Source organism: Podarcis bocagei (assembly GCF_964188305.1).
Source record: "Podarcis bocagei genome assembly, chromosome: 12".
In the NCBI taxonomy this organism is placed as follows: domain Eukaryota; kingdom Metazoa; phylum Chordata; class Lepidosauria; order Squamata; family Lacertidae; genus Podarcis; species Podarcis bocagei.
Window position 1 is genome coordinate 20,485,268 of NC_138137.1, and position 23,360 is coordinate 20,508,627.

At 41.8% G+C, this 23,360-nt stretch overlaps 1 protein-coding gene across 9 annotated transcripts in view; it reads left to right on the forward strand.

Annotated features, from left to right (window-relative positions):
• Positions 1 to 23,360, forward strand: part of ZNF385D (zinc finger protein 385D) — a 560,232-nt gene that overhangs the window by 161,793 nt on the left and 375,079 nt on the right. For 4 of the 9 annotated variants that reach the window (XM_081164656.1, XM_081164665.1, XM_081164663.1 and 1 more), the window contains one exon: positions 12,984 to 13,108. The exons of 1 other annotated variant lie outside the window; for it this stretch is intronic. In XM_081164656.1, coding sequence (XP_081020782.1) covers positions 13,039 to 13,108 — 70 coding nt within the window. In that variant the 5' untranslated portion in view covers positions 12,984 to 13,038. Of the gene's footprint in view, positions 1 to 12,983; positions 13,109 to 23,360 lie in introns of those variants that run through there. 4 more of the 9 variants (XM_081164664.1, XM_081164657.1, XM_081164668.1 and 1 more) reach the window with 2 other exon arrangements.

Sequence of the window (23,360 nt, forward strand, 5' to 3'; positions counted from 1 at the left end):
TCAAAAACTAGTACTGGATGTGGTACTTTGACATATTTCACCCCTTTCCTGACAATCTCTTGCATGGAATTTACATTTTTCACATTGGCTGGTTTGAGCTGTCCATTGTGATCTCAAGTAGGGTTGCCATATATCCTCTTTTTCCAGGACATGACCTCTTTTTCATGGGTAGAGTCGTCATAGTGATCCATAGTTAAAAGTAGAAGTCAGCAAATGTGTCCTTTTTTTTGCTCTTCAAAATATGACAACCCTATGTGTACTTGGAGGAGCGCCCATACGCATGTGTATATGCTATTTTCAGGGCACTTCCGGGATAGAGGAACACTCATGCGCATGTGCACACGCTATTTCTGGCACTCTTCCGACCCGGTCTGCCAGGGAGTGGACTGGCCAAGCCTCAAAAAATGTTGCCAACCCTGGCTTAGAGGTTTTCTTACATTCAAGTGGCATATAAATTATGTTAAATAAATAATATTCTCCATCTAAGGAAGGGAGAAGTTTTATTAGAGTTCAGGGACTTATTCCAGCCAGGCAAAAACACTCAAGGAAGATGCAAAGCAGAGCTGATTAGCAGTGTGGTTCAGGAGAGTGTGTGACCTGGGAAGAATCCTGAGGGCCAGATAGAGTGACAACAACAACAACAACAACAACAACAACAACAACAACAACAACAACTTATTTATACCCCGCCCATCTGGCTGGCTTTCCACTGCTTCTCTGGGCAGCTCCCAACAGAACATTAAAAACACAATAAAAGATCAAACAGTTTTCAGATGTCTTCTAAAAGTCAGATAGTTGTTTATTTCCTTGACATCTGATGGGAGGGCGTTCCACAGGGTGGGTGCCACTACCGATAAGGCCCTCTGTCTGGTTCCCTGTAACTTCACATCTCGTAGGGAGGGAACCACCAGAAGGCCCTCAGAGCTGGAATCCAGTGTCCGGGCAGAACAATGAGGGTGGAGACGCTCCATCAGGTAGAGAAGCCTGGAGGACAACATTTCGCCTCTGAAGTAAGGGAAAACTTTTTTTTGCCCCATTGCATATCACTTTACAATTCCTTGCGTTGAACCACTCTTGCAATTTTAAACCAATCCACCCAATTTGGATAGATCCTTTTGGCACTCCTGGTAAACCCTTCTCATTTTACCCCCCTAAAAAAATGTGGTGTCATCAACAAACTTAGCCACATAACTACTCACACCTAACTCAATATCATTTATGGGCAAGTTCAAAAGCCCTGTCTTTGGGGTCCAGACCATAACATTTTTTTTTAAAAGACCAACAAAAAGTTATGGGGTGGTACCACCTAAAGGCCATTTCACTAGCAGCCACCAGCTTTCCCTCACCTGCTGGAGAAAAGCCTCCAAAGAGGATATGTAGATATGTGACTTTTCAGGTACTCTGTCCTCATGTTATGAATGGCCTTAAAGGTCAACATCAGGACTTTGAATTGGACCCCCAAATAGGCTGGAAGCAATTGCAGATGGCAAAGCACTGGTGCATTGTAGTATAGAAATGGAACGTGTGAGAATGTGACATGCAAGCCACTGTTGGATCAGGAGCTTGCAGATCTTAGTCTGAACAGTTGCTTTCTGGATATTTTACAAGGGCAACCTGAAGAATCAATTATCATAAGCTTCCTCTCCCTTTCCATTTCACTTTGTTGTAATAAATGAAGCTGCCCAGAGCATCCCCGTTTACAAATATCTCTCAAACTCATTTTAGAATAAAATAGCTTTGTAAGCAATTTTCCTGTTTAGGCACAGGGTTTCCCTCTTGTTTTTCTTCTCCATGTAAATGAGTTTGGCTCAACACATGAAGGCTCCTTGTGCACATTAGAGAGCACATAGAAATATGGATCAAATTGCACATCTTTACTTACATTTTGATTGAAATTGTGTTCATGAGCGCAATAATTCCCATTGTTCTAATCATCCAGAAGGATATGCATGTGCACTTTCTTATTTAACTCAATAGTTGATCATAGCATTTTTATTACTAAGTATAATTTACATAACCATGATTCAGTTACCAATTTCCCCATAAAAGTTTTAAAAAGTTTATAATGCTATATTTTCCCCACAAACATTTATGACCTAATTAAAACTAATATTATTACTTATCTTTACTTGGTAATGCAGATAATTAGCTTGAAATATTGGGAGAAGATATATACACTAATTTGATCAGGCTCCATGCTGTTAGCAATTTGGTCATAATAGCAAAAGCTATATTGTTTTTCTCCATAATTTCATATTGAGGGCAAATAGCTAGTCTGTCTGAAGTATGAATGATAAATTGGCCAAAGTATTTTAAAGCAACACAAAATAGAAAAAATAGGTAGATACTGAATTATAGATTAGTAAGCGATTGTTGCAATGGTGTCTTGTGCTTCTTGTTTTCAGACCCATTTTTGTTTTCTGAAGTGAGGAGGGTGATATTTTGGTTTTACTCATTTTTTGAGAGAGCTCTCTGAAACACAAGGTTTCAGTGTCATGTAGGATGCCTGCAGAAGTTCTAATTAGCCTCCAGCAATGTTCACGAAAAGAGAACATGTATTGATGAACATTCATAAATGTCCTCAACTGAGTGTATTTCATTAAGATCAGCACAGGCTCTAGGCAGCCCGAGTCACCAGTGACTGGAAATTCTGATTTGATTTTGCATTTTGAGGGCAGCTTACCCAGAATGCATTGAGGGTTCTTCCTGCTTCTGAAGGTTCTCACTTGGCTGTTACAGAAGCTTCTTGAATTTAGATACATTTCATACAATTGCAGATCTAACAATCTACCTCACCCCTTAACAGCACCAGTCATGGGGTTTTATATAATGTTAGTCTTACTCAGAGTAAACCCATTGAAATTAAAGAGCATGTGTACCTTCAGCCCATTAATTTCAATGGCCGTACTGCATTAGATACAGCACAAAATGTTAATTTAAAATAATTCTTACTAGTATCTATCTGAGAGTCACTGAAAGCAGAATATGCTGTAAAGAGCAGTAGGTAAAAAACCATTTACAAATGCCATTAAACAACCTATTAATTTATGGACAATATTAAATATTCATCTGTGTCAGCAGATGGTGATTTTTCTGTTAATGCAATAGGCAAATCTATTTTATAGAACTATGGCTCTGTTGTGTATAGGTTGGCCAGTTTTGGAGAGGGTATGTGTTTTAAAGAAACCGCAAGATTTTGCAGGGTTAAAGTGAGGCTACTACTAGAACCACTCAATTTTGCTTCCAAATACTGATGCACTGACTGTCTATCATCCATTCTTTGGCATAGTTTAATACATGTACCAGTTTGCAGCCATTTTCAATATAATCATCCATTGCTGCTTGGGGCAGGAGAAGAAACTTTCCCCGTGTTGTTGAGGCTCCTGAGCCAATGGTACTTCTGGAATGCCTATCCAAATATGTATCCCACTGACAGTAATGTAATCCAGAGGAACCACATTCACATCTCAGTGAGGACATGCTTTCTCTGCATTGTATTATTTTCATTGGGATGAACAGTTGATCATTCTGGTTACCTTCATAGCAGAATTGGGATCTTTCTTCCCTCTGACTCCAAACCCCTCGCAAAAAAATGTTTGTTTACCAAGGAGTATGGTACAGGGACATGGTTGGTGCCGTGGTCTAAATCACTGAGCCTAGGGCTTGCCAGTCGGAAGGTCGGTGGTTTGAATCCCTGCAATGGGGTGAGCTCCTGTTGTTCAGTCCATGCTCCTGCCAACCTAGCAGTTTGAAAGCATGTCAAAGTGCAAGTAGATAAATAGGTACCACTCTGGCGGGAAGGTAAACGGCGTTTCTGTGCGCTGCTCTGGTTTTGCCAGAAGCAGCTTAGCTGGCCACATGACCCGGAAAAATTGTCTGTGGACAAACGTCGGCTCCCTTGGCCTGTAAAGCGAGATGAGCGCCACAACCCCAGAGTCGTTCACGACTGGACTTAACTGTCAGGGGTCCTTTACCTTTACATTTATGAACAATTTGCTGGGAAAGTAGGAAGTTATTTCATGGGGGTGCTACTTTCAAATAGAAAGAAATAGGTCTGATCATCTTTAAAATTCTCCTGCATTTTCTGCTTAGTAATTCCACAACTCATCAGCGACCCAGAGGTCAGTATTTATGATAGAAATATATATTTTTATGCTAAACCAATGTGCTCCATTTAATATTCTCATGAAAGTGTGCCAGATGTAGTTTCATGGAAAACCAATCTTGTCCTCTCATCTTTTAGGTGGAATATTTCATATACTGAGAGTGGAAGTTAAACATATAGGGTATTTAAATAGCCAATCTTGAGCTACATGTGTTTAATTTGTAACTACAAATAGCAATATTTTTACAAGCTCATCACTATAAATTAAAAATCTGCAGCATTCTATAAGTAAAAGAAAAATTCAAATGAAGTAAAAGGATGTGTCTCAGATATCTGATATAGCAGTGTGGGTTTCTTTAGGATTTCACTTCTGAGCGGGCTGTGGCAGATAGCTACATTTTTCACTGTGTTATATCATCAGTGAAATTCTGTAAGCTGGCACAGTTCATGGCAGCCTTGAGTTACCAGTGTTACAAGACCTTCTCATTATTTATACACATGTGCATGAGAACCCATATCTAACATGCATGTTTACAGTACTACCAATTTGGGGATCCTTACTGGAGGTGATTGTATGCCGCAAATGCTTAGGGAAATCAGCAATAACTGCACACTTGATATTATAAGCATAATATTTATTCATATCATTTTTACAATTTAACTGTCATACCCTTGTTGTCTTATATGGAGTTCTGGGGTTAGACATTTAAAACCAGAAGAACTGAAAGGAGACTAAAGAAAGCAAAACAAAACAAAACAAAACAAAACAAAACAAAACAGGGAGAACGCTCACATGCAAATAGTTAAGGTAAGTCAGACCCCTGAAATTAAATAAGTAGATAGAAGTGAAGACAGTGAAGACACATGATGTGTAAGTAAGCAGAAAGTTGGATTTCACTGCAACTCCATAGTTATGATGGTGATAACACATCAGCACAGCAAGGGTTCGAGCAGGAGAGTCTAACACCTAGCTTGGGGGCCTGATCCAGCACCCCAAGCCCCTTCAGAACAGAGTAATCATATAGTGAATGAAGCAGGAGCAATAACAAGCAATGTGTGTGGATCAGCTGAGGACGGCATGCATGTGTATATGTATGAGAGTATGTGGTTATGGCATGCAGCTTCTTAAGTGTTGAATGTGGTCCTTGGGCCAAACAGCCATTCCCGGTTTAAAGGCTAGATAAGTTTCCGAGGTGGGGAACTGGATCTTGCTGGTAGACCAATCCCCCCACTTCCCATGGATCAAGCTTAACAGGTGGGTGGTTCTACACATCTGTCTGTCACCAGGTCACAATGATGTCAGGTGACTAGTTTTTGCAAAGCACAGATCATCAGAACTTACAAAGTGCCATGTAAACCCCAAGATTGGCTTGGTGAAAGGCAGCAGCTAGTGTCCATGTAGCCCTGAAGAGAAAAATAATAAAAATAGTTGAGAGCCAAAGAGGGAATGGTAGCTTAAATTGGCTGGGGTGGGGTGGGAGAGAGAAAAAGGCTCTCCTAGTGTAGGTAAAAGGTAAAGGCCCCCTGGACTGTCAAGTCCAATCAAAGGCGACTATGGAGTTGCAGTGCTCATCTTGCTTTCAGGCCAAGGGAACCAATGTTTGTCCACAGACAGCTTTCCGGGTCATGTGGCCAGCATGACTAAACCTCTTCTGGTGCAACGGGACACCATGACGGAAACCAGAGTGCACGGAAACTCCGTTTACCTTCCTGCTGCAGCGGTACCTATTTTTCTACTTGCACTAGTGTTCTTTTGAACTGCTAGGTTGGCAGGAGCTGGGACAGAGCAACGGGCGCTCACTCCATCGTGGGGATGCAAACCGACCTTCCAGTCGGCAAGCCCAAGAGGCTCAGTGGTTTAGACCACAGTGCCACCTGTGTCCCTTTCTCATAGTGTATCATGGGTCAGGGCACCTTGAAAAGAAGCATTGAGCAGCCTTCAGGATGCATCCCCCAAACTGAACACTCTCGGGCTGCGAGAGGAGCTCATTACAGGGGAAAGGGTTATCAGCAGGCCTTAGCCCAGTTTTCTACCGGTAGATTGCTGTCTAAAGACAGGCATAGGCAACGCTTTTTTTGTGACACTATAACCCTTAACAGCACTGGGCAAAGGTAACATGTTCGTGAAAGCTCCAAAATGCCTGGAAATTACAGGTGTTAAAGCCCTCATCCTTAACAGATGTTATTTAGGCAACATTGATATGGCATGGTATCTTATCCTGTAGTCAGTTCCAGCTTCATCACTGCTTTAGCGCTCCATAGCTACCTTAAAGGTAAAGGTAAAGGATTCCTGGACAGTTAGAGCAGAGTGGTAGACCTAAGTTCCAGATAATTTTAAAGTTAATTCTTCATATCCAAACACGTAACATGTTTTATCAGATTAAATGGTGGGTTAGATGGACTTACACACTTGCCTTTTTAATTTAATTTTTAATGCAATCTGTATAATGGCTGTGGACTGCAAATGTCTCGACATCTTCCTGAATATAAATGGCAAGTTTTCTATACCTCCTACACACCGATAACTTCATTCACAACACATTGTTCAAGAGGTCCAGTCATCTTTCTGACACATCTTCATAATGTTTCTTTCAAAACCCAGGCAACGAGTGCATTTTGATTAAAAAAAATGAAACCAAGCAATACACACCCAATGAAAAATGCTTTAATTATCAACTTGTATTTTGAATAGAAACATGATAAAATAAGGACATCTTTGCTCAAAGGAGGTATTACCAGATAATAAAGATGATTCATATGGTTCTCCATTATCACCCTATGTGTTTGTGGGAGCAGATAAGTGTGTGTTCACTCAACAATGAATTCCATTAAGGCTTTCAGTATGATTCCTTTGTTACAAAACTTATGGGCAGTTTTATGTGTGACAATGTATTTCCACTTCTGGCTTTATAGTAGCATTAGGTTGCATTCTATAGGTGTTGTTATTATTAACAATTGAATTCTGAAGGCTGCATATTGTACCTGTAGTGGGAGTGGGGAATAATTAAAAAAAAAAGACATACATTAGAGCTCGCTTGGAAAACAAGCAACAACTTTATTAAAGCAACTCAAGATGAAATGGGTCAGGGAATATACTGCTTGCTGTATCTAGTATCAATTCCTTGAATCATAGGATTGTAGAGTTGGAAGGGATCCCAAAAGTCATCTAATCCAGCACAGGATTACAGTGCAGGAATCTCAACTAAAGCATGCATGACAGATGGCCATCCAACCTCTGCTTAAGAACCTAAAATGAAAGAGAGTCCGTCACCTTCGGAGGGAGTCCAAAGACTTGTTGAACAAGTCTTACTATCAGAAGATTTTTCCTGATGCTTCATCAGAATCTGCATTCTTGTAACTTGAAGCCATTGGATCAAGTCCTACCCTCCGGAGCAGGAGAAAACAGACTTGCTCTCTCTTCCATGCGACAGCCCTTGAGATATTTGAAGATGGTTGTCATCTCTCATCTCAATCTCCTCCTATCCAGGTTAAACCTACCCAACTCCCTACACTGAATCCTTGTCAACTGATACAAGGACCACTTGAAACAATATTGAACAGATACTAACGTACCCCAAATCATTTTAAGGACTGCTATGATGAACATGAAAAACCTGAGAACTTTCGCCAATAAGGAAAATGTAAAGGGAGCTAGATGGATGGGAGGATGTGATTCAACTTCTGGTAAGCTTCTTTTTTATGCAACCTAGAAAGGCACATTTGTGTCCCAGGACCACCTTTATCTTTTATTACACAGACAATGATAAAACCTAGACTTTGTCCTGCTTTGCTTTGCCTGACTTGGCTTGGCCAAACTCTTAACTTTTGCTATTAAGCTCCAGCTTGATCCACTGCTGTGTCCATCACATGGAATAGAACCATAGGTTGATTTGATTGCATTTAGTGATACCAGCATTTAGCCAAGTATTATTGGCTATGAAGTTTTGTGACATAATTCCTTCACTAGATGGTCCCATTTGGGTGGAATCACCTGCGTGATCGATGCAGGACGCATTGACCACACTTGATTGATTTCACATGCTCTCACTCCAGGACATATTTCTGCACCCATCAAAACTGCTGCTTTTACTTCGAAAATAAAATAAAAATGAGCAATATTTTGTGAAGTTTTTGATTTAGACACACTGTCGGGAGCATCAACACACCTTTCCCTATTGTGCATACAAAATGGCCAAACATTCCACTGACCACAGTGTATCAGAATGTTCAATGTTATATGCAAATGATCCTACTGCATGTTTTCGGTGTGAATATTTTGTGTCATATACAGATAATATACTGCATGATATACTATGATTTATAGAGCTCTTTTAGTGGGGAGAAATCCTGCACTGTCACAAGTAAAGATGAATAATATCTTAGTCTCCATGGCTAACAATACAAAGACAACTGTGATCAGGATCAGAGCTTTATAGCTGCTACATTTAAAGTAATCCAATTAAATAAAATTAATGAAATAACTTTTTGTTCTTTAATTGCCAGTCTGATTAATGTACATATTTAAATAGATTCAGGCTTTAGAAGCTAGAAAATCTTGACCTTCAGATCCCACTTACTTTATGATCAGAAATAAGTAAGTATGTTTATGTTCAACAACAGCAAATATCAACAAACTTCAAGGTTGTTTGCATTTTGTTTCAAGACATTGCCAAAGAAAATGGGGAGGAAACAGTGCATTAAAATGTTTTCTAGAAGTGAATCCTTGTGACAAATGCAAAGGTTAAAAAAGGAAAAAACATTTGATACTCTTGATGGTCCAATTGAGTATGTTTTGCAAGAGAAGTTGCCCTTTTATGGAAAAATTGTATCAATTTAAAGCTTAGTATATAAGAATAAGTTATTATGTTAACAATGCTGATAAACAATGTATCTAACCATGTTGGCTATTCTTTTGCACTTTAGTTATTCAGTACATTTTTAAGGGTAAGGACTGCTTAAAAGGATTTGCTTTTGAAATGCTCCTAAGAATATGTCAGAGGACGGATGGTGGCAAAACTATGTCAGAGATAGACCATCACTATTATTATTATTTTTAAATCTAAAAGCAGCTGCAGAATTTGGTGAATATAGTTTCACAAAAAGAAGTGCATGGGTGCATCCACAATAAGTCTCCCCCACAATGGAACATAAAAGTACCTTAAACAAGAATTTTAAATAGACTAATGAGATTTTTTTTCATGAATGCTCAAATGAAAGAATACACTGAGGACACTGAGCAGAACATTGTTTTAACATAAACCATAGAAATCTTTTTTAATGGTAATGCCATCATTACTATAATTTGACACACAGGGGAACAACACATTAGTAGGAATGATTTAGAAGTTGCTTGTATTACATAACATTAGCACTCAGGTTACAAATCTGATGTATGAAGTGTTCTGAGTTTTACTCGTAGTTACACTATCCTATTTTAGAGCTGCATACTTATCCCATTGATTAGTATGAAACAATATTTTTTGTCCCACTTTGCCTATTGTATAGTAACTGAACAGCCATCACGTTCACATCTAACAAAAACTGAAAGATGACCATATTATAAACATAATTCAAAACAACAAAGCTAACCAGAGAAAATATTGTATGAATTGCATGCAAAACATAACAATCTGTGGTTTTTTTAAAAGAATATTTATATTCTGCCTTTCAGCAAAAGTATTTATCCTTTCTGTGTCTAACTACTGAGTGCTGGGTGACTTCAGATGGGTGTTTATTGTGGGAATCATGTTCTTCATGCATACAAGGTTTTTGTTTTTGCATTACCCACATGATGCTTTTGGCATTAAAAATGCCAGCTTGTAACCCAACCCACCCACTCCATTTCAATTTGGATTTACCCAGTATAGGAAAAACCCAGTAAATAAAAAAAATGTATGTTGCCAACAAACCATTTGTGATATCTCAGTGACTCATTGCAAATTTAGCTCCCCATCTGGAACTACCCCTACTAAGTTCAACACAGATTTGATTCAGCTAAAGTCGGACTGTGCTGAACCTCCTCCCCCCATGATCCGTGAGGCCTAGAGCCAAATTATGTGTGATGTGGGAGACCTACAGTCAGATCTCCCAGTGTTACTCACACTTGATAGTTGTGTAGTAGGAATTTCAGCAGGTTTCAATAGGAATATAAGCTACACTTGCTGAGATTCCATCTTCTACAGAAGCATTAAAGGACTCTGTCCCTTTTTGTATCTGGCTACTTTACACATGGGTGGCCAATTTGCTTAGGCACTTGAACGGGCAGAAGGAGTGGGGGGTTGTTTAATTCTTTTCCCCTTGCTGTGCCATCTTTGAAATCTAAATTTTATTATTGGAACTGCTGTTATCCTCACTGGATGGATGAGTGAGGAAATAAAGGGACAGCAAACTCATAGCTGCATTTCAGAAAAAAAGAAGACAAAATCTTGGGAGATATGATCAAAACATGTGGGCTCCCAAAGAGGAGATCATGGATGTTCTGCTCCCCCCTGAGCATTTTGATGCTGATCTGCTCTGCGGTTTGACTTGGTATGTCATCTAAACCAAGCTTTAGCTCCTCCAGGCAGACCATGAGTTGCAAATCACACAGCTTGTCATTTGTCTGAAGTGTGGTAAACCACAAGTTCACATTCAGATGACACACCCAGCTATGGCTTTGCTCAGGATAACAACCCATTGATCAGAGAGAACAAATTGGCTGGAGGAACCCATTCATGCTAAGCCATGGTTTGGCTTAATGTTGTCACATGTGTACTTGGGGCCAGTAACTTGGTGGAAAATTTGTAGAAGTGGCCTATCTCATTGGTATTGTACAATATGCATTGCATGTAATGCCGACAGTGTTTAATTTCTAAAATGAGAATGATCAGTGCTTAAGGTGGCCCGAAAGTCATGTACTGGTGGGTGGAATGAGGAGCAGCAATTTATTTATGTAGTGAATGAAAAATAGAGTTGAATTGTGCCTCTGGATTACAAATTATAAATACAGTGCAGCCCATTTTGTTTGGAAGGAGGAGGTTAAGAGTAGTGTTATCACAACACATTCTCTTTTTTTGCAGTGGAGGCGGGCTGTGAAGTTGATGATCTCAGCTGTACAATTAATTAAGGGCTGGAGGGAGTGATGGAAACCAGGGAAAGAAATCAGAGTTTCATCTGTGGGTGGAAAGATGACATCCAGATGTTGGGTCTATCTGTAAATGGACAGCAAATCTACCCATTGAGAAACAATGGAGCGATAGACCCGGAAAACTGGTTTCTCAGAGGCCAGCTTTGTTGTTTAGTCTTGTCCGACTCTTCGTGACCCCATGGACCAGAGCACGCCAGGCACTCCTGTCTTCCAGTGCCTCCCGCAGTTTGGTCAAACTCATGCTGGTAGCTTCGAGAACACTGTCCAACCATCTCGTCCTCTGTCGTCCCCTTCTCCTTGTGCCCTCAATCTTTCCCAACATCAGGGTCTTTTCCAGAGAGTCTTCTCTTCTCATGAGGTGGCCAAAGTAGTGGAGCCTCAGCTTCAGGATCTGTCCTTCCAGTGAGCACTCAGGGCTGATTTCCTTCAGAATGGATAGGTTTGTTCCATGGGACTCTCAAGAGTCTCCTCCAGCACCATAATTCAAAAGCATCAATTCTTTGGTGATCAGCCTTCTTTATGGTCCAGCTCTCACTTCCATACATCACTACTGGGAAAACCATAGCTTTAACTATACGGACCTTTGGCTGGTGCTAGTTATTGGTGGTCCATGCATGAGGTGAGGTGAAGCCATTTGCCTAAGGTGGCAGATTCAACCTCTTCCTCCTAATACAGTGGATCCCAGTGGGGCTTGTCGTCAGCAAGCCCTGCCTACAGAGGAACAACCAGGAGCTCACTTTAAGCCCCCAGCTGTACCTTTGTAGCCATGTCCTTACCTGCCACACACCTTAGGTCCCATATGATGTCAGGTGGCTTGTGGCAACTGCTGTGCAGGCCAAACTGGACCCGTAATGGGACGAATTTGATCTGCAGGCTGGAGTTGCCCACTTCTCTGTTAGAGCAATGAAATGAGCAAAGGTTTGCCCATCCTGAGTCTTTATAAAGAAAGGAATACTTGACCATGGGAAGCTTTGCACGTTCAACCCAGTTAACTCACACCACAGCTGCAAAAACAAAAGGGGAGTTTGCTTCTGCTGCCCTGGTGCATTTGGTTTGCGATCCTCACTGTGTTTACTTAAGCAGCAAGCCTCATGGAATATGAGAGGGCTTACTCCCATGTAAGGGAGGTTTTCAGCCTTACTCGGGAATAAGCACAAAGGACATTTATAAAGGAACGAAATGAGCATCTGACTTCCCGGCCAGGCTCCCCCGACTATAAACATGAATTTAAAAAAAACAGAAAGGATGCTGCGACGACCCCCATTCGCCCTCGTGGGCTCGGGCATGGCAGCCCAGGTCCTCTGCTGCCCCCGTTGCCAGCCGCTCTCTGGGCGGTCATTCGGGGGCGAGCTGCCCCCCACTGCCAACTTTCTTCCCCCTCGCGCGTGTCAGGAGGCGCTGCTTCGTTTATCGCTCGCTCTTTGCTGCCGACGCGAGGGAAAGGCAGCAGGCAGCAAGTGGCCGGCCATCGGCCATCTCCTCTCACGAGGCTCTCCGGGGATGCTCCTTTTCTGAGGCGAATTACCCGGCGGGAAGCCGGTGTGGGCAGCCGCCGACTCGCCCCGAGACCCCTCCAGCTGTGGCGCTTCCCACCCGCTCGCCTCGCTCCCGCGCTCCTTCGCCCAGCCGGCTTGCTCCTTTTCGCCTCGGCGTGTGCGCGCGCGCGCCCGCCTTTTCCCCTCAGTCCCAGCCGGGCTGCTTTTCTCTCTCTCCCCCCCCCCCGCCTCACCGCCCCGCTTTCCCTCCCTCCAGGCGCATGGCTGGCTGAGGGCGGCTCGGTGGGCGCGCAGGGACAGCCTCCCGCAGGATGAAGAAGAGCTCGGCTGGTGGCAGGAGAGAGGAGAAGCTGCTCGCAGCCCAAGCCCAGCCCGGGAGCGGTAAGTTCGCGAGGGGAGCCTCGGCGCCCGCCCTCGTCCATATTCCTCTCAGGTTTGGGGGGGAGAAAGGGACGACAATCCCCACGCACTTCTCCCTCAGGGAGACGAGACGGAACCTGCCCTCTGGGGCTTAAAAGGCGGGAAGAGGGACAGCGGGGGATCTGCGCGGCGGTTTTCCCGCTGCCTTGAGGCGCCTCTCGCGAAGGCGGCAAAAATAGGCGCGAAAACGGGAGGGGTGGGCTGAGGGGGGGGGAAGGCCCGGTAGAGATGAGTGGCGACGCTGGGCAGATGGAAGTTTCCAAATTAAGAAGCGCGTCTTGGAATTGTTGTCGGAACAATACGGCGTTCCTTGCGAGAATGGAGGAGGGGGTCGACGCGGTTCTGTGGGTCTGGGGTCCTCGGGAAGAAGGACTGCGCCTCGTCAGAGACGCGCCAGAGCCCCTTCGCCTGCTCTGCTCCACGACGCCTGGGACTTGGGCGAATATTTGCCCCGAGCTTTCCCGCCCTGTGACTCTCTGCTGGTGGGACCTGCTGGTGCGCAAAGGGCTCCTGAACTGTTTTGTTTCTCCTGGTGGCTTTTCTTTATAGCTCTTGCCAAAGGACAAAACTCTCTTTTCCCTGCTCGCTCTCTGCCTCCCATGCATTTAAGCCGAAGGACCTTTGATTTGGTTGTACTGTATGTCTCCGCTGATGTAGCGAATGCATCCTTAAGCTCAGATGGGAATGGGCTGCAGCTGAAACCTCCCAAACTCACCCTCTGAACTGGATCCAGCCTTTCCACTGAATCTCAGTGCAGTGCCCTTCTATCTGTGCTTCGAGGCATTGGGTTGTTGTTGTTGTTGTTGTTGTTGTTGTTGTTGTTGTTGTTGTTGTTGTTGTTGTTGTTGTTGTTGTTTAATTCGTATGATGAGTCCTGGCACTGGAAACAGGTACCCGAGACTGAGAACTCTGGTGAGCAATGGCTAAAATAAGTTGAGCCAGTGATTTGTTATAAAAGCACTTAGGAATGCCAATAAATCTCAAAGGGAGCGCTCCAAACCTTACTGGCTAGCACGTTTAGGAGCTTCAATGCTTGGAAAGCATTTTTAAAATAATACATTTTCCCCCCTGTGGGCGGAAGAGAGAGGTGTGTTTTGTTGGCTTATCTGGTGAGAATTCTGCAGAACCTGGAGCAAGAGAAAAACAGTTTGTTCTGATTTCAGATCCTAGTGTTTGTTGATAGGTGAGCTATAGTTAGTACAGTCGGAGCAAAGGATGCATATTATTTTTTACTAATAAAAGCTTTCCTGTCTGTGTCATATATGCTGATGTAAACAACCAGTTACATATTAAGCTACTGGCTTGACATCCATAGAGAGAATGACACTTTCTTGTTCATTTCATTGGTCTTTCAAGATTGCTGTTTAACTGTACCAAACACAAAGCAATTAATTAAACCAAAATGAATAATTAAAAATTACGGAGCTGCAGTTTGGGGAAAAAAACATTTTGCTGTTTGTTGCTGAAAGTCTTTCCCCAGAAAGTAACTTTGGTGCTTGAGGGGGAAAGTTAGTGTGGAAATGCTTTAAGAAAAGGTATAAAATAGTTAACATTTGGTGGTGATCCTGTGGCAGGGACTTGGCACTACTAACGCTGCTTATTAAATGGCGTAATTGTCATGGGACTTAACAAGAGCCAGATTTTTGACTCTTGGAAAATGAAAATTTACAGCGGTTTCTCATAGTCCTCCTCTGCACCTACACCTGCCTCCTACCTACTTTCAGTTACTGTGGCTTTCTCATTACACTGTCACTTTGTGAAAGGCATACAAATGCGTCAAGCATTAAGTGACTGCTCTGAGAAAATAACTATGCATGAACTATCCAATGCATAAAGTACAAAGTTAAAGGAAAGATGCATTTGGGCTACATGCCTACACCCACTGACTAAATTGAGACAGAGGGTTATTGGTCTGTGTTTGTTTTTGTTTTATTATATATTTTGTAACCTCATTTTGTATTTTTCTGTTGTGAGCTGCCCCAGGATCTTTGGATGGAGGGCAATACAAAATTTAATAAATAATAGTAAGAATAAACAAATAGGACTTCTTGGGGGTAGACATTGGCAAGCACTGCTATCTCTCTTTAACCTACACTTCACTCCCTAGACAACTGATACTTAGAAAAATAATAGGGAAACCCATTAAAATCTGAGTAGGTGTTTAAGATGGTTGGGCAATTCATAATCAAAGAGGTGGAAGGGACCTGCAGGATCATCTAGTCCAACCCCCTGCAATTCAGGAATCTGCAGCCATCCCATACAGGCATTGAACTTGCAACCTTGGTGTTAACAGCACCATACTCTAACATGGTTCCATAGCTATATGGAAGCTAAGACACAGATATGTGGCACAACCCTGAGGTCAAATAGGGCACCTGTGATTTACTCAGAAGAAAGTTCCACTGAATTCAGTAGGACTTTCTCTCAAGTAAGTGCATGTAAGACTGCAGCCTTCACAACCCTGTAAAGTGAGTTATTTACAGTCCAATCCTATACATATCTACTAAGGCAGGCCTCCCCAAACTCGCCCCTCCAGCTGTTTTGGGACTACAATTCCCATCACCCCTGACCACTGCTCTTGTTAGCTAGGGATGATGGGAGTTGTAGTCCCAAAACAGCTGGAGGGCCGAGTTTGGGGATGCCTGTACTAAGGAATACATAGTTTATTTAATGTTTGTACCACATGGTTTTCATAAAGTCAAAGTCAAAACACCTTGCCCCCCAAAACACCAAAAGTTGCCCAATGCTATGCACTGGATTTTGAAGCTTATCAGTATTTGAATCAGGGTTTGCTGAATCTCAAATTTTTAAAGCCACTTTATTGCAAAGTTTTTAAAATGCTAGCAGGCAAACAAGCTTCTGGTGTGTTGGCTTTTAGTGTGTTCCTGGAAACTATCAGAAATATTTGCTGCGTCCATGTGGCTTTAGGCATGGTGGGTAGCACAACTGTGGGGTGTGAATTATATTTAACAGAAGATTTGTTAACACTTGTGATTTCTCCCATCCGAATCCCTTCCTTAGCCAAGTCTAGGATTTTTAGCACTAACCATGTCCCTGACTAGGGCACAGCAAATAGTGGCAATGCAACTAAAATTGGCTATAGCTTCAATTGCAGACCAGTTTGTGTCTCACTTCACTAAACATAGCCCACCAGCCATGTATTGTGTTGAGTCATGAGCTTAACAACCTCCTGTTTTATTTTTTTTAGCTTCAGGAAGACAACAAAACCAAGAGGCATTTCTTGCAGGTGGTATCTAAAATGATGGCAATTCCTTGTCTCTTCATTGCATGTGGAAGATCCCAGGTTTTCCACAGGTGGACCTGAGAAATACTCCCTGCCTGAAACCCAGAGAACCACTGCCAGTCAGTGTAGATCAGTGTTTCCCAAACTTGGGTCTCCAGCTGTTTTGGACTACAACTCCCATCATCCCTAGCTAGCAGGACTAGTGGTCAGGGATGATGGGAATTGTAGTCCAAAAATAATTGGAGGTACAAGTTTGGGAAACACTGGTGTAGACAATGCTGAGCTAGATGGACCAGTCGTCTGACTTATATAAAGGCAGATTCCTGTGTTCTCACAAAAACTGAAGGTTTGTGCCTGTGTGGTTAAACTCCCTATAAGCTATGTGGAGAGCTACTCTCACAAACAACTTATCTTGTGTAGCTCTGCCTGTATAATTGCATTATAGGCATCTGATCACATAAATGACTGCACTTGTGAAGCAAATCGAAGCAAATTTCAGTAAGGATCCTTTCAGATACTGAACCCAAGTCACCCTCTTGGCAGAGTCCTATACATGTTCACTTGTAAGTAAGTTTCATTGTGTTAATGTAGTTTACTGCCTTGTAAATGTATTTAGCATTGCAGCCAATCTTACTCAATAAACTAATTAATAAATTACCACAGGCACATAGATACATGCAAGTTCTCTCAAGCTTGCCTCAGATTAACTTGGCAGTGATTCAGCAACTTTTAAAAAGTTCAGATCTTACATGATTTCTCCAAACCCATATTTGCCATCTTTCCCATTCCCCACGGAACCAAACCCCTCTAAATACATTACCCTTTTCTTTCCTGATATGCAAGTTGCTATGGTGGAAACAAGAGCAGGGGTGAGAAGGGTGAGAAGGGGCAGTTCCATCCCAGATGGCAGCACACCAGGGCACAAAGACCAATCAACATGGGATGCGTTGTTCTCCCATAGGCTGCTGCAATGGGTGGGGGGAACCCTCCCTCTGAAAAGGGAATGGGGGAGTGTGGATTGGCAGGGAAGGTGGATCACAACAGGTGCAGGGGTGGGGTAGTTAGAAATATTTACCTCACCTGGATTTTATTTTGAGTCAAAGGGTAATTTTGGTGCTTGTAAAGTTTGCTGCTTTTTGAGGATAGCCCTATAGAATGTTTCCAAGCCCTGGCTCAGAGAATTTTGCTAGCCTCTCTGTGAGCAAGCGACATGCTGTACTCCACTATGTGCCATGAAGCTGCAATGGGGCCTTATCCATTGCAAATTGACCTTAGGAGGGGGCAATTGGCCTTGCTGCTTTTGTTCCAGACCTGCATTTATCTGGCAAATATAGCTGTGGTGGCCTGAAGGATGAAAGCAGCACTCTCTCTTTGTTTGTGTATTTGTGAAAGAATGTTTCAAGGAATAAGTAACTAGGAAAGGAAGGGATAAGCGTCCCTTTCTTTCCTACCCTCCTATTACTTATCAAGGAAAATAGCTATATTGGGACTTTGTTACATACAGCTGCAATGTCACGTTCAGATTTGTCCCTTAAAAGATGCAGGAACCAAAGGCAAAACAACAACAGAAGGTTGGGTCTTAGGTTGTGTATTTTCACTTTAAATGCATCGCACACAGCCAATGGCTAGCTTGGATTCTTCCAAGAAAAAAACCAGAACAGCTGAGAAACTACGATCAAGTCATTTAAGCAGAAGGACATAGTAAAAGGGGTGGTTGTGACAATGAGTTGAAAGGAAAAGAGTGCACTACATAAATTAGAATGTTCTTATTCTTATTTCTGGTTGCAAGATTCAAGAAAGCAGTTACTGACAATTGCATTTGAGAATTTATTAATTTATTTATTGAACTTACATACTGCCCTGTACCCAGACGTCCCAGATGGAATAATGTATAAGATAACACACTTTATTTAACAGTCTTGAGAGGTTCTCTCTGTGGTGGGCGAAAAAGCAGAACAATGGTTCCTTCTAGGGGGGATGGATTTGGGGTCCTATGAACAGGTGCTTAGCAACTGCACTTTAGAGATGGTGTGTGGACAGGAAAGGGCTTCCGATCTGCTATACCTGCAAAAGTGACATCCAAGCAGCAATCAATGGTTAATTGGTAGTGAAGGTGGCGCTGGGATTTTTCTGCTTGGTCCTACAGATGTATGATTATTTGAAAGTAATTCCACTATGCTAAAGGGATATTTCTCTTGGGTAAGTGTGCATAGGATTACAGATACGATGTGCAATCCCAGTCATTTATTCAGAAGTAAGACCCGCCGAGTTCATGGGGGGGGGGGACAACTCACTAGAAAGTATGCATATGCAGTATTAGAAATGTTTAAGCTTAACTTTGTATGAGTAATGTTTATTAGTTAAATCAGGGGTGGGGAACCAAATGTGTCCCACCAGGTCTGCAAGGATGTTTTGGACAAGCCACTGCCACCTACTTTACACCTGACATCATATATGACATTAGGTGTGGGGCAGGTAAGAATAAATAGGGTTGAACAAGCCCTTTGAAGTGTCTCCCCTCACTCCTGCAGGTGAACTTCAGCAGGTGTCAGCCATCTGATGTCAGATGATGGCTTGTGGGGGGGGGGTGTGATGCACAGAATAGCTTCCCAGCCCATAGCTGGTGGTTTCCTGCACCCTACTAAAATAATAAAGTACTATGCAGTCATGATGCAGCAAATAGTAATATCAAAATACGTTTCATACTTTTTTAAAAACAACAACAATACCAAATGATTATTGGTTTTCAAACCAGTGAAGTACATATTACTTTTGTTTTCTTACACATTTTTGTCCTTTACATTCTTTTAAAGACCATTTATTTTCTCCTGATTAGTAACTTTTAATTATAGAAATAGCTTTTGTAGGCTTTAGTGTTCAGATTAGATTTGGGGAAATTGAGATTCACATCCCTGTCCAGGAGGATGGCTGTTTTTGGAAAAGTTGCTTTCTGAACCTAAATTACCTCACATAATTTTCTGGAGATTAAATGCCACTTTTACCTTGCTGGAAGGCCATAACAAAAATACAAGTAATAATATAAAAAAATAATAAATACGGTAAATAAATAAATAAATAAATAAATAAATAAATAAATAGTTGAAGGATGCATTGATGTTGAAGTTTTGAGCATCAGGTTAGCACCTCTGTATTATCTACTGAACCCAAAACTCTGCACAAATGATTATCAGAATCTTAGCCAAGTTACTCCATTTAATCTTCAACTTCAAAGAAACACTTCGCCCTCTAAGTGTGACTTCTCCAAATAAATTTTAGCTTTGGTTAAGAATGCTGATGATTCCCTTTATCAGCACTGTGGTTTTATTTAAAATAGCCTTGTTAAAGAAAAACCCACAGGGGTGACAAAATGGAAACTAGTATTTATCTGTCTTATAATGAATTCAGTAGTGCTTGATTTAGCAGTATTTTAAAGCTATAAACAGAATTGGGTTTTTAGCTTATTGATGCATGAATGGAAATATGAAATGACATTTGCAGGGATGCTAAGGGCGGCTAATACAACTCAGAATCCAGAGCAGAGAGAAGGAGGATACAAGAAATAGTAATCAGTTAGTTGGGAAATTGTATGAGTCCTTTCTAAATTTCTGCATTTGCTTTGACACCAGAGTAAACCCATTTCTGCATTATCCCCCAATGTAAATTTGCTTCATTTATTCTGAAAGCAGCAGGAATTCAATGAGCTTAGCGGAGTTCTTTTTTTTTTTTACTTTGCTACAATTAGGTAGTTAGATCGGTGTTGCTTTGTTCTTTCATATTGTCACCTGAGCCCTAAATATTATCTCTACCACTATATTTTCCCGCAATGCTGGTGTTCCTCCATGGAAGTCATTTGCACAGCTGTTCAGGTGCATATAGCTGTTCAGGTGCATGTAACAGAATGGCTGATCCAACCTAAGCATTTATATGCTGTCACAAAAACTGTTGGAAATGGGTTGTAAGCAATATTTATTTACCCATCTTTTTCTCCTGCTAGTTGTAAGTGTGCATTACACAGAAGGCTGATTTATTTCATATAAAGCTGTTGCTTTTGGCTGATGGGAACTTTTACCACCTCGAATCTTGGGGCATATGGCATTTTCAAGCAAAGTGATCAGTGTTTCATAGTTTTGACAATTTCTCCTCTATTTTGTAAGTGTACAGTGTTCAAAATTCCCCAGGTGCCAGCTGCATTCTGCGAGTACTGCTGTTCCAATTGCAACCATGGGGAGATCTCTGAATGCCAGGCTGGCGACTGACATCTCCATCTGGCTGGCTCCTCCAGCTTTCTCAAGGAAGTAAACTGAAGAGCTTATTTATTGCATTTATATCCCACCTTTTTCTACAAAGAGTACATGGTTCACCCCCCTCCTCAGTTAATCCCTACAACAACCTTGTGAGGTAGGTTTAGAGGCTGTGACTGGTCAAAGGTCACCCATTGAGCTTCATGACTGAGTGGAGATTTGAACCCTGATCTCCCAGGTACTAGTCTGACTCGTTAACCACTACACCACACTAGCCATCTAGAGTACTTCTGTCATGAGGCAGCTATTTAAATTAAGTAGGTACAGTGGTACCTCGGGTTAAGTACTTAATTCGTTCTGGAGGTCCATTCTTAACCTGAAACTGTTCTTAACCTGAAGCACCACTTTAGCTAATGGGGCCTCCTGCTGCCGCCGCGCCGCCGGAGCACGATTTCTGTTCTCATCCTGAAGCAAAGTTCTTAACCTGAAGCACTATTTCTGGGTTAGCGGAGTCTGTGACCTGAAGCGTATGTAACCTGAAGTGTATGTAACCCGAGGTTCTACTGTAAATAAATAAATATCGGGAAAGCAAAATGTCCCTTAGAGAAGAATCTGAAGTCTTTTCCTTTAAGCTTGAATTTGTTTTATTTGATGTTTTAATGTGTTGTAAACTGCTTCAAGATTTTTTCCTTAAAATGTAAAACCGTATAGAAATGAAATGATTGATAATAACAATAATAATAGCAACAAATTCAATTGCAAAAATGTCTCCTAGACATTCCGTTGTGGTGACTGTAACCTAGGTTTAAGGTGTTATTTGGCAATTAGTTTATGCATCTGAGTTTCTAACACTGTTGTGTGCATGTATTAGTTGTTCAACACTGTTGTGTTAGACTCTTCTGAAATACAAAATGGGAATTATTGTATAAATCAAGTAAGTAGTCTTGGATGGTCTCACAGTGTTATTTTGTTTGCAGAGAAGATTCTTGCAACAAAGGAAACTATGGAGGTTTTGTGCAATGAAGTATGTGAAGTTGAAATATGCTTACTGGAAAAGTTGTTCAGTATTATGTTAATATATGACCATGCAAGGAATCGTGTCACAGGCAATGCACTGGGACAATAAATTGTGACATGCAAAAGTTATTGGGTGGGAAAAGGCACATGGGAGCAAGAAACAGGGTAAGAGGTGGATTAGCAGCTGCACAGGCAGTGGGAAATTTCCTTTGTACTGGAGTCAACATGATGATGGCAGTTTAATGGAGCCGAAGTATGTTCAAATCTGCATGTCTTGCATTAGATCATAGGAATCATTCCTATTAGGGCATTGTTGAATAGCTCCTGTTTTGATTTATAGGGCTCTTAAAATCCTGATGGAAACTTCCCAGCGTAATGCTGTTCTGTTGTTAGCTATCATTGTTCTGCTGATCTGCTGCTGCTGCTTTTGCACAATTTCAGCATTCACCCCTTTGGCTTAGGAGTTCATTTTCCTCCATAGAATTATCCCAGCCAATCTGGGTGGGATGACATAGCCTTTCAGTTTTGTCTACAGGCTGATATGGACCAAATGAAGCTGATTTACACGGGGGGAGCTGCATGGAATTGGTCAGGATTGTGAAGGCAAATAAAACATATTCAGAGCAATGACTCCTGAACAGACTGAACACGTTCATGCTTCTCACAGTGGAACCCCCCCCCCAAGCCCTGGCAGAGGGAACTTTGGATGCTGATAGAATTACCCCTCCCTCTTTTAGCTGAGCCATAATTTCTAGTGATTTTGGAGAGCTGCCTTTCCCTATTGGACCATAATTCTTGAAAGCCTCACCTTTCTTTTTCATAGAATAAGTAATCATATGCATACCTTTTTGTTCTGTTGCTAAAACATGTGGATCCTAAAATGCTTGCAGTATATCCATTGAAATTAATAGACCCAAGTTAGACATGTTCGTTAATTTTCACCGGGTCTATTCTGAGTGTGAGTAGTGTTGGTTACCACACAGTAACTGGCAGGATGGAGGAGCTTGGGGAAATACCAGTACAGTTTCTCCCCTCCTCTTCCCCCCAGTAGTTGAGATTACCCTCACCCTAGCAACCAACAGGTTGCAGAAATGAGGGGCTGTTTTGCTTCAGTCCTACAATATGTAAACATTAATTTATTAATCCTCCCTCTTTACGCCAAAAGGGCATTCAGGACCACTTAGAACAGATGCGATAAAACTAAGTTTAACTGTATTTAAAAATGCAGAAAAATAATGAAATTAACTTAAAACAGCAGCAGAGAGGCGCAAAGCTTTAGCTTCACCCAAAGAACGAAAATAATCTGAATAAAAAAAATCATTATATATATTTGCCATTTCATGTATCTTGCCTGTCTGTTATACACAATTCTTATAGCCCGGACAGTATCTTTCTGGTGCAGATTCAGTGCCTGCAAGTGGAAGGATTTCCATTGGATGTAACAGAAGACAGTCCCTTCCCCCAACCCTGTGCCCACCAGCGCATACAGAGTCAATGTGCTGGGAACCTTTCCCACTCCTCCAGTCAAGGAACACTGCGTTCTGACAGGACAAGCCTTGTTGCAACCAGGGAGGTCTGCTCAAATGAGGAAGGATTTTGCTTACAGTGTCTTAGCAATGACCATGTTTGTGATTCTGGTGGAAAAAATAACTGAAGTTTTGGAAAGCAAATAATAATAGCATTGCCGATAATGTAGACATACCCAAGTTTG